Source organism: Schistocerca americana, chromosome X (assembly GCF_021461395.2).
Source record: "Schistocerca americana isolate TAMUIC-IGC-003095 chromosome X, iqSchAmer2.1, whole genome shotgun sequence".
Taxonomy (NCBI): Eukaryota; Metazoa; Arthropoda; class Insecta; order Orthoptera; family Acrididae; genus Schistocerca; species Schistocerca americana.
Genome location: NC_060130.1, coordinates 405,495,290 through 405,508,668, shown reverse-complemented (window position 1 = coordinate 405,508,668; position 13,379 = coordinate 405,495,290). Strand labels below are relative to the sequence as shown.

Below are 13,379 nucleotides of genomic sequence, written 5' to 3'. Positions count from 1 at the left end.
GATTTTCTTAACACCATGAGGTTCTTCCATTTCTTCAAACACACTGCTTACCTCTAAGCAGCATTCACCACCCACTGATATACCATTGATGGTGACTGATCTCATTTCAAGTCCAGGATTTCTTGTGAATGTTCTCCAGGCTGGATCATATGCTACTTTGTGAAATTGAAAATACCGTCCCAGCAAAATTAATTTGTAACCATTATATATGTATAACACTGAATCAAGTATCGTTCTATGTGGTCTTACAGAAAACAAACTTTTAATGGCAGCTTTTTTAACACCATTCACACACTTTCACCAACTTACCTTATTGTAACGAGCAGGTTCTCAGCAGGAGAAATAGCAAGTCAAAAATTTGTGTGCTGCACTGTCGGAGAAGCTAATACTGGTTGCTCCAAAAAGTGCCTGGACTCATTCTGTGGAATTTCTGTTCATGTTGAGTGACCTCACAGCCAAACTATGTTTAGTATTTATAATTTATAGCACTGTATGAGTGTACCCAGTACTTTCTTTTATTTTTTTAGTGTTTTGAGACTTAAATAATGATAAATCACAGTAATGTTCTCTTCAGAAGAGCTCATGATTGCAAGTGAAACCGAAATGTGATTTGTGTTGTCTTGTCTGTTGTATCATGAGTTGCATTGTGTATAGTATCACTTATTGTATCTTCCCAGTGGGAACATGAGCATTGCACCGATAAGCATCATGCAACCTTTACTGCAACATGTCACATAACATATCATATAGCCTCAACGCAAACCATGCCTAAGAAATTTCTTTTACTTGTGGAACAAACTTAAAGCTTGCTACACAGTACACTTATAGTGATTATCATCAATAAATTCGGACTTCACCTATTATGAATTTCCATACAACATCCTTCCTGTCCTTTAAAAGCTTTGCAAATAATACTTCCATCATAAATAAATCATATAATACATTTCACTAGGTTAACTCCAATATTTCTTGCTGTTGTATGTGTTCCAAACAGTAGTGTAAGTATCAAACATTTGTAAATGGTATGACTGCACAGATCCCAATAGCTACACAAGACACATCAATCTTCACTGCAGGAAGGAAGATAAAGGATTCTTCCCAGCATTTACAATCATTTAGAAAACTTTGGAAAACCTAAGTCTGGAAAACATCACAGGAATTTGACTCCAGCTCATCTGGAATGCAGATTCAGTAAAGCAAACACTGCACAAGCTCCCTAAATTTTTTTCTGCACGACTCTATTCCATTATACAAAGATTGAAACTTTGTTCCTCATAATTTTTACACTTTAGCAATTGGGAACCATTGTCAAGCTCCTTAATACTATCAAAATGCAATTACCTTACATATTCATGACCCCAATCACCAATTTCACAAACAGATCCAAGTAGCCTATACTTAAGACATTCAGTCTTATCTCCAGTAACTGTCATTGCTAGCACTGATATCACATCAGCGCAAAATTCTTTTGTCTTCTGGTCTTTAATTTTATCATATACAGTCTTCATTGCTTCAAAATGTTGCCTCATAAATTTCAGAGGTTTTGGAACACTGGTCATTGATGTGGTTGATGCTTGAATCTGGCTCCTCAAGCTCTCTAGAGCAGGCAAGTACTGAGTTTCATCATTGTCCTGCAACAGATGCACAGTAAAATTAACAAAAAAACAGCAGATGATGATTACTCAGAATACCTGCAAAGTAAGTTACCACTGTACAAACTGAATAAGTGCCAGTTGCAACTAGAGATAATTTAAACATTGTGTTTAATTTGTGCAAAACAATAACGAGCATTACATAAATTAATTTGAATTTCCCACTGGTATTCGGTAAAGCATGGTAAGAATAATAGGCAGTCATATACATAAAAGGAAACAGCAGACAGTGTTTGGGATTTTAAGGTTCCTTCTGCAGTGCCAAACAAGGACTAACAGTCTGTAAAAGAAAGAGTTTGCAAAACAGCTCAATGGAAAAACTAGCTATAGCAAACCTGCAGCAAGAAAGAGATCATACACAACATGACAAGAAAAATGATAACAACAGTTACTAGGATAATTAAAGAACACAACAGAAGCCTCAGGCTATACTATTGTTATGTCTGTCTCCGCAACCACAGTCAGTTTGCTGGCAAGGAATGCGGGAGAGAGGGGTGGCAGGTATTCGGGCCAGGCATGTGATGCATGGGTGCTGAAGCTAGTAGGATAGATGACACAAAGATGTGAACTGGAAGGGAATTATAAGATAGAGGAAGGGGAAACTATTGGGTGGAGGGTGTGGGTACAGTGGGTTAACGGAGATTGAGGCCAGGAAGGTTATGGAAGGGAAGGATGTTTTGCAAGGATAATTTCCATCTGGGTAGTTCAGGAAATCTGGTGGTGGAGGGAAAGATCCAAATGGCACAGGTTGTAAAGTAGCCATTAAAACTGAGTGTGTTGTGCTCAGCTGCATGTTGCGCCACTGGGTGGTTAACTCTGCTTTTGGCCATAGTTTGGCAGTGGCCATTCATTCTGTTGAACAGCTGGTTGGTTGTCATACTGACATTTAAAACAGCACAGGGATTGCAGCAGATCTGGTATATGACATGATAGCTTCCTCAGATGCCTTTGCCTCTGATGGGGTAGGATAAGTGTGTGACTGGACTGGAGGAGGAAGTGCCAGGAAGGTGGATTGTGGTCTTGCACCTGGGTCTTCCATGGTGAGTGAAAGTGGCTCTGGCATGGACTGGGATGTTGTGTAGGTCAGATGGGCAATGGAATACTATTTCAGGAAGAGTGGGAAGGATTTTGGCTATGATTGTGACCAAAAATAAAGTTGACGTAGCAGATTTCAATGGCTGCTTCACATCGCGGGCTGTCTGGATCCTTTCCTCAACAGCTAGCTTTTCTGAACTATGCAGATGGGAGTTATCTCCTTTGACACCTTAATCCTCCTGGCCCCAGTCTCTCTTAACCCACTGTGCCCACATCCTCCACCCAACAGTTTCCCCTTCCTTTGTCTAATCACCCTCTCCCAATCCATGTCGTGACATCATCATCTTCATCTACCACGTGCCACTCCCTACTGGCTCCCGCACTTGTGCATTATAAGCCCAGACCATACACCTACCACCCATTACTCCCATATTCCTAGCCAGCAAACCGGCTGCCTCCCACTAAGCCACCAGTCACCCACCACCAACCCCTCCTCCTTCCTCCCTCTTCACTCCCCCGCTACCTACACCACCCAACACAGCACCCACACTACCTGAAGTCTTAGTACTGTGTGTGTGTGTGTGTGTGTGTGTGTGTGTGTGTATGTGTATGTGTGCGCGCGCGCGTTCAAGATAGGTTTGTCCAAAAGTTAGCACGGTCTTGTTTATTCCTAAGTTATTTATATTCTACCAGAACTTATATACATATATAGACACACACACAGGGTGTTACAAAATGGTACGGCCAAACTTTCAGGAAACATTCCTCACACACAAAGAAAGAAAATATGTTATGTGGACATGTGTCCGGAAACACTTACTTTCCATTTTAGAGCTCATTTTATTACTTCTCTTCAAATCACATTAATCATGGAATGGAAACACACAGCAACAGAACATACCAGCGTGACTTCAAACACTTTGTTACAGGAAATGTTCAAAATGTCCTCCGTTAGCGAGGATACATGCATCCACCCTCCGTCGCATGGAATCCCTGATGCGCTGATGCAGCCCTGGAGAATGGCGTATTGTATCACAGCCGTCCACAATACGAGCACGAAGAGTCTCTACATTTGGTACCGGGGTTGCGTAGACAAGAGCTTTCATAAATGAAAGTCAAGAGGGTTGAGGTCAGGAGAGCGTGGAGGCCATGGAATTGGTCCGCCTCTACCAATCCATTGGTCACCAAATCTGTTGTTGAGAAGCGTACGAACACTTCGACTGAAATGTGCAGGAGCTCCATCATGCATGAACCACATGTTGTGTCGTACTTGTAAAGGCACATGTTCTAGCAGCACAGGTAGAGTATCCCATATGAAATCACAATAATGTGCTCCATTGAGCGTAGGTGGACGAAACTAAAATGAGCTCTAACATGGAAATTAACCGTTTCCGGACACATGTCCACATAACATCTTTTCTTTATTTGTGTTTGAGGAATGTTTCCTGAAAGTTTGGCCATACCTTTTTGTAACACCCTGTATATATAATCAGTTACATCACTTTAATTATTTGTAAAAACTTTTGTTACTCATCAAATGACCACCTTGTCACCTTTACCCTTTGTTTGGAGCACAACACAACTGTGCATCTCACCACTTCTGTATATTACAGTACAGGAAGTTAATATGCAGTACAACAGTAAGCATATTCCAAAAGTAATGTGTAAGAAATTGGCAAGGAAAAGGAACACTTTATCACTTTCAAGGAGATTACATTATCTGAGTTTGTTTTAGCAAGGAAAATCAGAATGTAGGCAAATTCAATGTAAATGACATATTACTCACAAGGTACCAACAGTGGGTATTTGATATCACCAATGAGGAGACTTGTTTCACAGAACTGTATGGTAAGGCCACAAAAAAGACATCAAAAGTAAGTATTATTTCTGCATTAAGAGTCCAAAACAAGCTCCAGAAACTTAGCTGTCACAACCCCCAGGCAACATCAAAATCTCCGGTCACCACAAAAATTAGTTAGCATGACAAATATTGTGCCTAGATCATGTGCCATTGTCTAATCATTGTAATACACTTAGATGCGACATCTTGTACTAGTTTCCAATAACAAGTAAGGTTTATGTATGTAAGACAAAGAAAGTAGCTTATGCACCAAACTGCATATTTCCTGCCATTAAACTTGCAGACAAGTTTGCTGAAGTCATAGACTACACTTTCAGGGGATTCAGCTAGTACTTTCTTTACTTTAAACTTACAAACAACAGTCAATTACACTTTGCAATACTGATTGTTACCTACCAAAAATGATAGTGCCCAACCATACTATTATTTTCAGCTATACAGTTTGAAGTGTGTCAACACCACCCCTGGCCTGATAAATGATCCAAATTGAACATTACACAGCATTTTTGGTTGTCTTTGTAGTGCAAAATCTAGGGCATATTTCTTTCCCACATTATAATCAATGGATGTTTCACTCTGACAAATGTTAAAAAAAGGTCCCACGAGTCAATTGATATGGTTCTTCTGTTGCAATTATGTGATGGTTTACACGTGGTTACAGCACATCAAGGTGACCCAATAATGTGTTAACCATGCCCTCCCTGACTGTGTATCTCATAATTGGAAATTGCCACACTGTTTTACGACTGAACCTGGTTAAAGTGCACTTATGGTGATGCGGCTCTTGTGTTGCATACTGATGATGGCAATTTGTTGACATTGGTCTTAGCAAAATGTGTGATAGTACATGGTAGCGAATGAGAATCACTTAATCTAATTCCTTTCAGCACAAGATATGACTTGATTATATTGTTTTCAATACAGAGAGCACCAGAATACTTGTTAGTCATCTGGTTATTGTGAATTTTTAGGTTGCTACTTCTTATCATCATCATTATCATCATCATCATCATCCTCAGGATTTCCTTCAAGCGAGCCAGGTAGGAACTTTGTGAATGAATGCTTACTAATTTTTGTATTTCTTTGGAGACTGGAAAAAATTACATATGCCGACACATTAATCTGTAGTCAAGCCTGAGGCCTAGGTTAGGTTGGAATGTGACAATGTGTTTGTGAGCTGACAATGTCAACAAAATGAATAGTAGAAAACTAAATGAGCTGACAGACTAGCCTGTAGTGTAGCATAGGGCATATTTTATGATGGAATGTGACTGTTTGGTTGAGAATTAGCAAAGGCAATGAATGTGAATGGAAGAAAACTAGATGTGTGGACAGTGCAACCTGTAGTGTAACCCGTGGCCTAGGTTACGTTCGAACTTATTAATTTTAATGTGAGTTGGCAAAGCCAATGAATTTCAATACGAAAAAATAATTGCTGTAATCGAGATATACATTAGTCACTGCAATTACCTACTTGTATGTCTTATTTATAATTTTGCTGAAAATTCCAATGATGTGGTGACTTTTTAACCTAATAGAACAAAATATGAGCTACATTTATTTACAAACAATAGGAAATTATGAAAAAGATTCTCATTGACTATCTACATTTGACTTGTGATTCGTAGCAATACCTTTCCGTGATTTATCATGCAAATCATTACCAATAGCAGTACACTTTAAAAGCACATTTACCAGTGAAACCTCTGTTCATTCATAAGAGAGGAAAAAAGTGGTTTTTGTGGAGATTGAAAGGCACATGAAAGAGCATTTTACTTATTAATATATGACAAAGCGTAGTTACTTTGACATAGAAATATAAAATTTACTTACCAACAGTTTTTCTACCAGCAAGTTAAGTTCTTCCTGCAATTGCTTGTCTTCTTCGGACTACAAACAAACAGAGAAAATTCTAAGTATGCAGAATGCTCTGCAAAAACACCAATACATATTATGCAAATAAGTAACTCTGTAGCACTACTCTAAAAAACATCTTCCAAGTTGGCCTATTAAATGAAAAATAAATTTCTCTAATAAAAATGTGATTGAAATGTAACAGTATTAACTAAAGCGTAGATCTGTCAATTACCACAAATGATATAATTGCAAAAAGGCTTAATGGACACTGCAAGTAAACTCATGGTAGGCCTATACTTCACTATAATGCTAAAAGTACAGGAACAAACACAGTGAAAAGTGTGTTTACACATACTCGAGTCAGCATTTACTCTACACAAATAGATAATAGCTAAACACAAAATTATATCAGTCACAGAAATTGAGGATATACTGTAAGTTTTTTTGCATATGGTACTTAAAGATGTTAAAGGCACGAGAAAAGAAAATACAAGAGGTTAGAATATGTTGAGATGACAATGTCTGCCTGGAAGCAAATTATGACAGAGTAAATAACAAACAGCAAACCAGATGGAAGAAGATAATAATGAAAAAATAAATGCAAATGAAACCGCAAAACTGTCAAATTTATGAAGTAAGCAGAGAACTTATAATGACAGTAAAATGTTTGGTTACAAACTGTGCAAATTTTTAATCCTATTGCACCAAGTGAGTGAAAAATATTCCTCTGAAAAGAAACGAATGAGGAAAATATTAGCACCCTACTGATGACTAGGTCATTGGTGACAAAGCACAAGTTATATAGAGGAAGAATGCCTTTTTCCAAAAGAACAATCTCAGTATTTGCCTTACGTAATTCTGGGAAACCACAGAAAACTTAAATATAAATGGCCAGATAGAGATTTGAGACACCGTCTTCATGAATGTAACTCCAGTATCTTACCACTGTTCCACCTCACATGGTGTTATCCTATACAACAGAAAAAGAAAATCGACCTGGATTTGCTTAGGCCAACAATAAACTCAACTCACATGTGGTCCAATTTTGTAATGGGTAAAATGAATGGTGTACGTGGCATGATAAACAGGGACATAATGGCATACAAGGAATTGGGTGTCTCAGTTCAGGCAACGTGAGTTACCAAACAAGAAACACCAGTCAAAATGCCAGAACTGGACATAAAAAGCGACTGACAAAGTAAGTGTAGCTTGGTTACTGTGTGCAGTGGTCTTTGCATCTCACTGTCAGCTTTTTACATACACCTTTATCTATAAGAAGAACATTGCAATAATACTGTACGGGTCGACAGAAGCGTCCGATCCCATGCGTCGCCTTTGACCCGTGACGTAAGGGTGTTGTCATGTGTGACGTCATGACGGCGCGGAGTTTGGTTTGTGAGTGTGGCGTGTTTGTAGATGTCGTCGTGTTGTGGTTTGTTGTGCTCTCTAGTGGTATGTTCAGGGTTTTCGTTTGTGTGATGTAATGGGCTCAGTTTGCTTTTGCTCATTATCCAGAATTGTTCGAGTGTCGGCTGTGTTTGTAGTGGAATGTGTTTCAGTGAGTTAACGATTTTGTGTGAAGGTTAATTTAGTGTTGATCGCTGTACATTGTGTGGTAATTTTAGTAAAATTAATCGGTTGTTGTTTTTGTTCAGGAATGGATATGAGGGATAAAATTAACAGTGCGCAGGTCAAGGGAAGTGTTCGATCCCAATGTGCGGCTTTGTATGTTGATATTGGTATCGGAGATGTTTTAAAACTATATAGGCCAAGGGAAGTGTATGGTCCTAATTTATGGGATCGGGAGCTGCTGTTGAGCTATATAGGTCAAGGGAAGTGTCCGATTCCAGATGATATTGTGTTTAGTGGTTTTGTATGGGGGTGGGTGTCTAAATTTGTTTATATTTAGTTTGTCCCCACCCAAAAACCCCCTATTTCCCGTGCTTGTCCCGTTAGTGTCATTAGGCTTTTTGTGGAACGTGTGTGTGTATGTGTTTGTTTTTCGATGTATTTTCGTCCTCATAATGTGTACGTAATGACTTTATATGCGTCATATTGGAATCGTGGTTTATGGTCGTTTCCGCCATACTCGTGACGTCATGGGTCAAAGCAGACGGGTGGGATCGGACGCTTCCGTATTTCCTACTGTACTGAAAAAACTGCCTTCAAACTAATATTTCAAAATGATAATAATTGTCTCTAACAATTAAGATTCTTTGGGACATCAGTATGGAAAGATGTATACTACGTTATTAAGTACTTTCTATTGGTCACGAGTAATGCTAAACACTGAACATCGCATAACAATAAACTAGATAAGTGTATAACAAATTAAAAAATGCTGAATGTAAAACAAGACAACTTCTACAAAGAAATTTCAGGCAAATCACATGGACTTTGGGTTAAGATGGTGTATGAATGAGATATGGGCCAGAGAGAGCCAGTTGTTCTCATTCTAGTTGTTTTGTTTGGCATATTAGATCTTCATCCCATAATTTTAATGACTAGTAGTATGACAAGATATATTACCCCTTGATACAGTGACCTTCAAACACAAAGCATACCAAGAATGCAGGAAGCAAGCATTGCAAAGGCAGTACAGAAAGGAAGTAAGTAAGGAAGGAAGATTGGGTTTAACATTCCATTGACACTGAGGTCATTGGAGATGGAGCACAAGCTCAGACTGTGTCAAGAATGGAGAAGGAAATCAGCTGTGCCTTTTAAAAGGAACCATCCCGACATTTGCCTGGTGCGGTTTTGGGAAATAATGGAAAACCTAAATCTGGATGGCCGCACACAGGTTTGAACAGTCGTCCTCCCAAATGCACACCCAGGCAGTAAAGAAACGGTTGTCTGTGTTCTATGTAAAGTCACATAAATATTTTATTTGAAACATTAAATAATATCAGCAGCTGATTAGTGCAAAAGAGAAATAGTGGCTTTTGTCAAAGCCACTTTCGTATCAACCCAAGTACAACAGGCCTAGTTGAAACTGTTTATTAGTTAGTATATGTTGCAGAAGTAGCGACCAGCAATTTCTTATACCAATCAATGAATAATATGGGCTAAAGTGCACTTATGATATTGGCAGTTCTTGCATTGTGTATGGATACTGGCTATTTGTTGACACTTGTCAGAGCTAATCAGATGCCTTCTACCAATCTGGTTACTATGAAATATAAGCTTTCTTAGTGATTTTAGTAGTCCTTTGGTGACTGTAAAGACCAAGATGTGCCAAGAGACAGACCTGTGGTGAAGCCTGGAGCCTCAGTTACATTGGAATGTGATAATTTGTTTGTGAGTTGGTGAAGCTAATGAATATGAAAGCAAAAACCCTGGTTGTGGTGACAGACTGACCTGTTTCACAGCTTGAGGCATAGGTTATGTTGGACTGTGACAGTCTGGTTGGGAGTTGGCGAGGTCAGTGAATGTGAAAGTCAAAAAGCATGATTGTAGTGACAGACTGATTTGTAGTTTAGCCTGAGGTCTAGGTTAGGTTGGAATGTGATAATTTGCTTGTGATATGGTGAAGCCAATGGATCTCAACACAAAAATATAGTTACCACAGTAGACTGACAAGTAGCGTAGCCTGAGATATACATTAATCATTACAATAACCTACATGTGTGTTCTTTCCGATTTTGCCAAAAACTCTGATGATTTGGTTACATTCTAACCTTAAGGAACAAAATACCAGCCAAATTTATTTACAAACCATAGGCAATTGTGAATGAGAAGCTCAGTGGCTATCATTCATCTCACTCGTGATTTGACACATTGAGTTCCCACAACTCACTGTGCGAACCATTACCAACAGCAAAACACAATGGAAATGCCACACTTTTACCATAATTTGACATTTTCCATCTGAAAGCACATCTTCATGTGGAGCTTTATGTATGGATTAACAGAACAGCTGAGTGAGTGACGCAATGAGGGCAAAGGAGTATAAACAGTGTCTCAAGAATTAGTTACAATACTGTTGGTACGTAAGTGTAGTGTATTACACCTTTAATTTGGTATGTCATTAAAGCATAGTAAAGCTGTCCTCAAATGCAAGTGCGTTTTCAATCATGCTTTGCTTTATTCGGAACGGTCCAACTACGTGTATCATGCCCTTGCTTCCTTTGGGATCTAAACAGGTCCACCTTGCTAATTATTGGGGAAACCACAGGTTAACAAGCAGTTTCTCACATTAAAGAACCATTGTCAGAGGTAAAAGAAGCAACAGAAGATCCAGTAAGAAGCCAAGTAGCCGACCAACTGAGGACTGAACCCTCGATCACCGAGCAATTCACTCTTCATACGTGTCGCTAAGAAATGACTGTTACCCATTGTAAGTTCAACTGTACGTACCATTCTAAGACAAGTAATTAGCAAACACGCAAATGGTGCAATGTTTCTGAATGACCATTTACCACAAACACAGCTACAGAAAGGTACCAACAAGATCATATCACAAAAGTCTGGCTTTGTAGTTAAGTGGCACACTACAAATCCAAAGGTTCAGGCTTCCATTTTCAGTTTGTCTTACAAATTTTATCTGTCACTTAATATTTTCTTCGACTCTAATAAACACTTGTGTATGCGGAAAATACAGAGAGTTCATGTCAGACTGTTGGTCCATCTTTAACTGACTGGTAGGTAAGATGTCAGGAAGACAATGACATACAACAGGACCAAGCCTAGTAAAAGCACTGTGGCGAGCTCAAACCAACTTCAAGGTTGAGGGCAGCTTTACATTACAGAAATAATGATTTACAAGATGCTTTAACAAAACGGTTTAAATGCACAAAATGTAAGGCACAAACACGAGCCATACAATTAAGCACAGTCATTTTCACAGATTGTGATGAGGAGTCGATATGAACTCCAGAAGGCTTATTAATGGCGGGGGATTATTTCTTGTAAAGAACTGGAGCTATTCGGCATTGCAGCAGTGTACAAACTACCTTGACATTCATATGATGAAATTACAGTAACTCACGAAAACACAATTCTGACTTGCCAGGAAGGTATTTTCATCCCACTGCTCCCGAATATGCATCCAATAAAACACACACATTATTGATGTAGTGGCATTTATAACATATCAATTATATCATTGCTTAAAAAAAAAGAAGCAACAGAAGTAACGACTGCTCTGCAGCCGTCACTGCGTTCCATCACCTGATTAACCAACTTTTTAACGCGGAATAGTCCTACTTAGGCTATTGAATATTAGTGAAACCATTGCCCTAATGGTGTCATCTGCAGCTGAACACTGTTATAAGTATTGGAATTTCTCTAATTCTCTGTACTAGCTGGCGCAGAATACAACGAATAGTGATATGACTTATCACAAATATTGGGATCCATCAGTATTTAACACAGGAAAGAATAGGGATGAAATGCATTAGTATTACGTTCAATAATCGAAAAAGTGCCACATGCTCATTACTGATGTAATATATCACTAAAATACTCTCGATAAATGGTACAGCACATGCTATACACAACCGAAAAATATAAAACTGTCGCTCACCAGTTCGGCTGTTTCTTCTTCGGGTTTCTTTTCTTGCTCCTCCTTCGTACCTTCCGTCATTGTTACGTCGTCAGGCATTATGCTACAGTTTATTTACTAACTCACAACAAAAGATAAACAATATCACTACACATTACGCCAGTCATCAACCGCAGAGAGTACAGTAGTATACCATACCAACGTTGGCTTCAAAGAAATTCAGATTGCCATAAAGATATTCATCCAATGTTATACGGCAAACAGACGCTTTTGTGGTTGTCCACAGGCTCAACATGTTTTGAGAATAAAATCATGGTCAATGTAGGCTGTATTGTTTTTATTATCTGTGTGATTGGCGAATTTCAACCGTGGGTCATTTTCAAGCACGTATTTTCGTGCTTCATATTTCAATTAATCGCAAGATAATGAATAGAATACCGCCTACTTGGACCCTGTCGTTACTCTCAAAACAAAGGGTAGTTTGCTGTGGAACAGAAACAAAATTTCCTTTGGAAGATGGAAACTTTTACGTAATTTGTAATCAAGTATTCTAACCCTGCAATAGGCACGCGCTGAATAGTTACGAGGTCGGGCGCGTGGGGGACTCCTGTTCACCTTTGAGTTTTATTAATTACTGATGGAAACGATTATCAAATGTTCTTTAATTGTTTGTTCTATTTTTGTATATGTAGGGGGGATGGAAATAAATAAAAAACATTTTAATAATTTATTTCGGAGACAGTTAACACGTATGCTATGCAAATGAGCCAAACAGATCCGCCTTTTACATTTATGACAACTTTTTCTAGCTGACCTGTCTTTCTGCCGTCCACACTTCTAGCAATGTCCTTATGGAACCTTCTCTTGTGGTGTAACTGTTGAATTTATGCCCAGTGGAATACGTGCATGCCGCCACAATTTAATGGGAATTTGAGAGATAGCAGATCTGTGCTGAATATGAGCTTTGATCACTTTGCGGACCAACCTCTACAGAAGTTCCGATCTTCTCACTGATTTAGGTGTTCTCGGATTTGCTCAGTATGTGCACAGTGTACTCACAGCAGAGACATTAAGTAAATTCTAGAAAACAACCATAGACCACCTGTGAGTGTTTCGTCACTCATCATTTTTTTTAATTACAGGTAATTGAACAACAATATCAGGTCCCAATTTTGTCGTATTGTAAAAAATTTACAATTTATTGTTTCAGTTAATCGTCTGTATCTTTATCAATGGTATCATTATGGTATAATGTAGATACCAAGAGAAATCTTGATTAACTTTAGGGAAGAATGAAATTAGGCTACAATTCTCTTGGAAGCCAAACGACGAAGAATATTGAGTTCTTTGCTTATTTTGTAGAAACCGCTTGGGGACCTACTTCTTGTTTTTTCTGAGTGTTCCAATGAATGTCAGTACCCTGCCTTCTAGTCGCTTCTTAGTCAGTGGTAATCTGCTGAACCAGTAGTCA

The 13,379-nt window shown here is 38.7% G+C and overlaps 1 protein-coding gene across 2 annotated transcripts in view; it reads right to left on the bottom strand.

Annotated features, from left to right (window-relative positions):
• LOC124554926 (26S proteasome non-ATPase regulatory subunit 2) overlaps positions 1–12,115 on the bottom strand; it is a 124,946-nt gene extending 112,831 nt beyond the window's left edge. For both annotated transcript variants that reach the window (XM_047128618.1, XM_047128619.1), the window contains exons 1-3: positions 11,930–12,115; positions 6,382–6,438; positions 1,342–1,631 (exon numbers count right to left, since the gene is read on the bottom strand). In XM_047128618.1, the coding sequence (XP_046984574.1) occupies positions 1,342–1,631; positions 6,382–6,438; positions 11,930–12,007 (425 nt within the window). In that variant the 5' untranslated portion in view covers positions 12,008–12,115. The remainder of the gene's footprint in view (positions 1–1,341; positions 1,632–6,381; positions 6,439–11,929) is intronic.
• Positions 12,116–13,379: the final 1,264 nt, after the last annotated feature.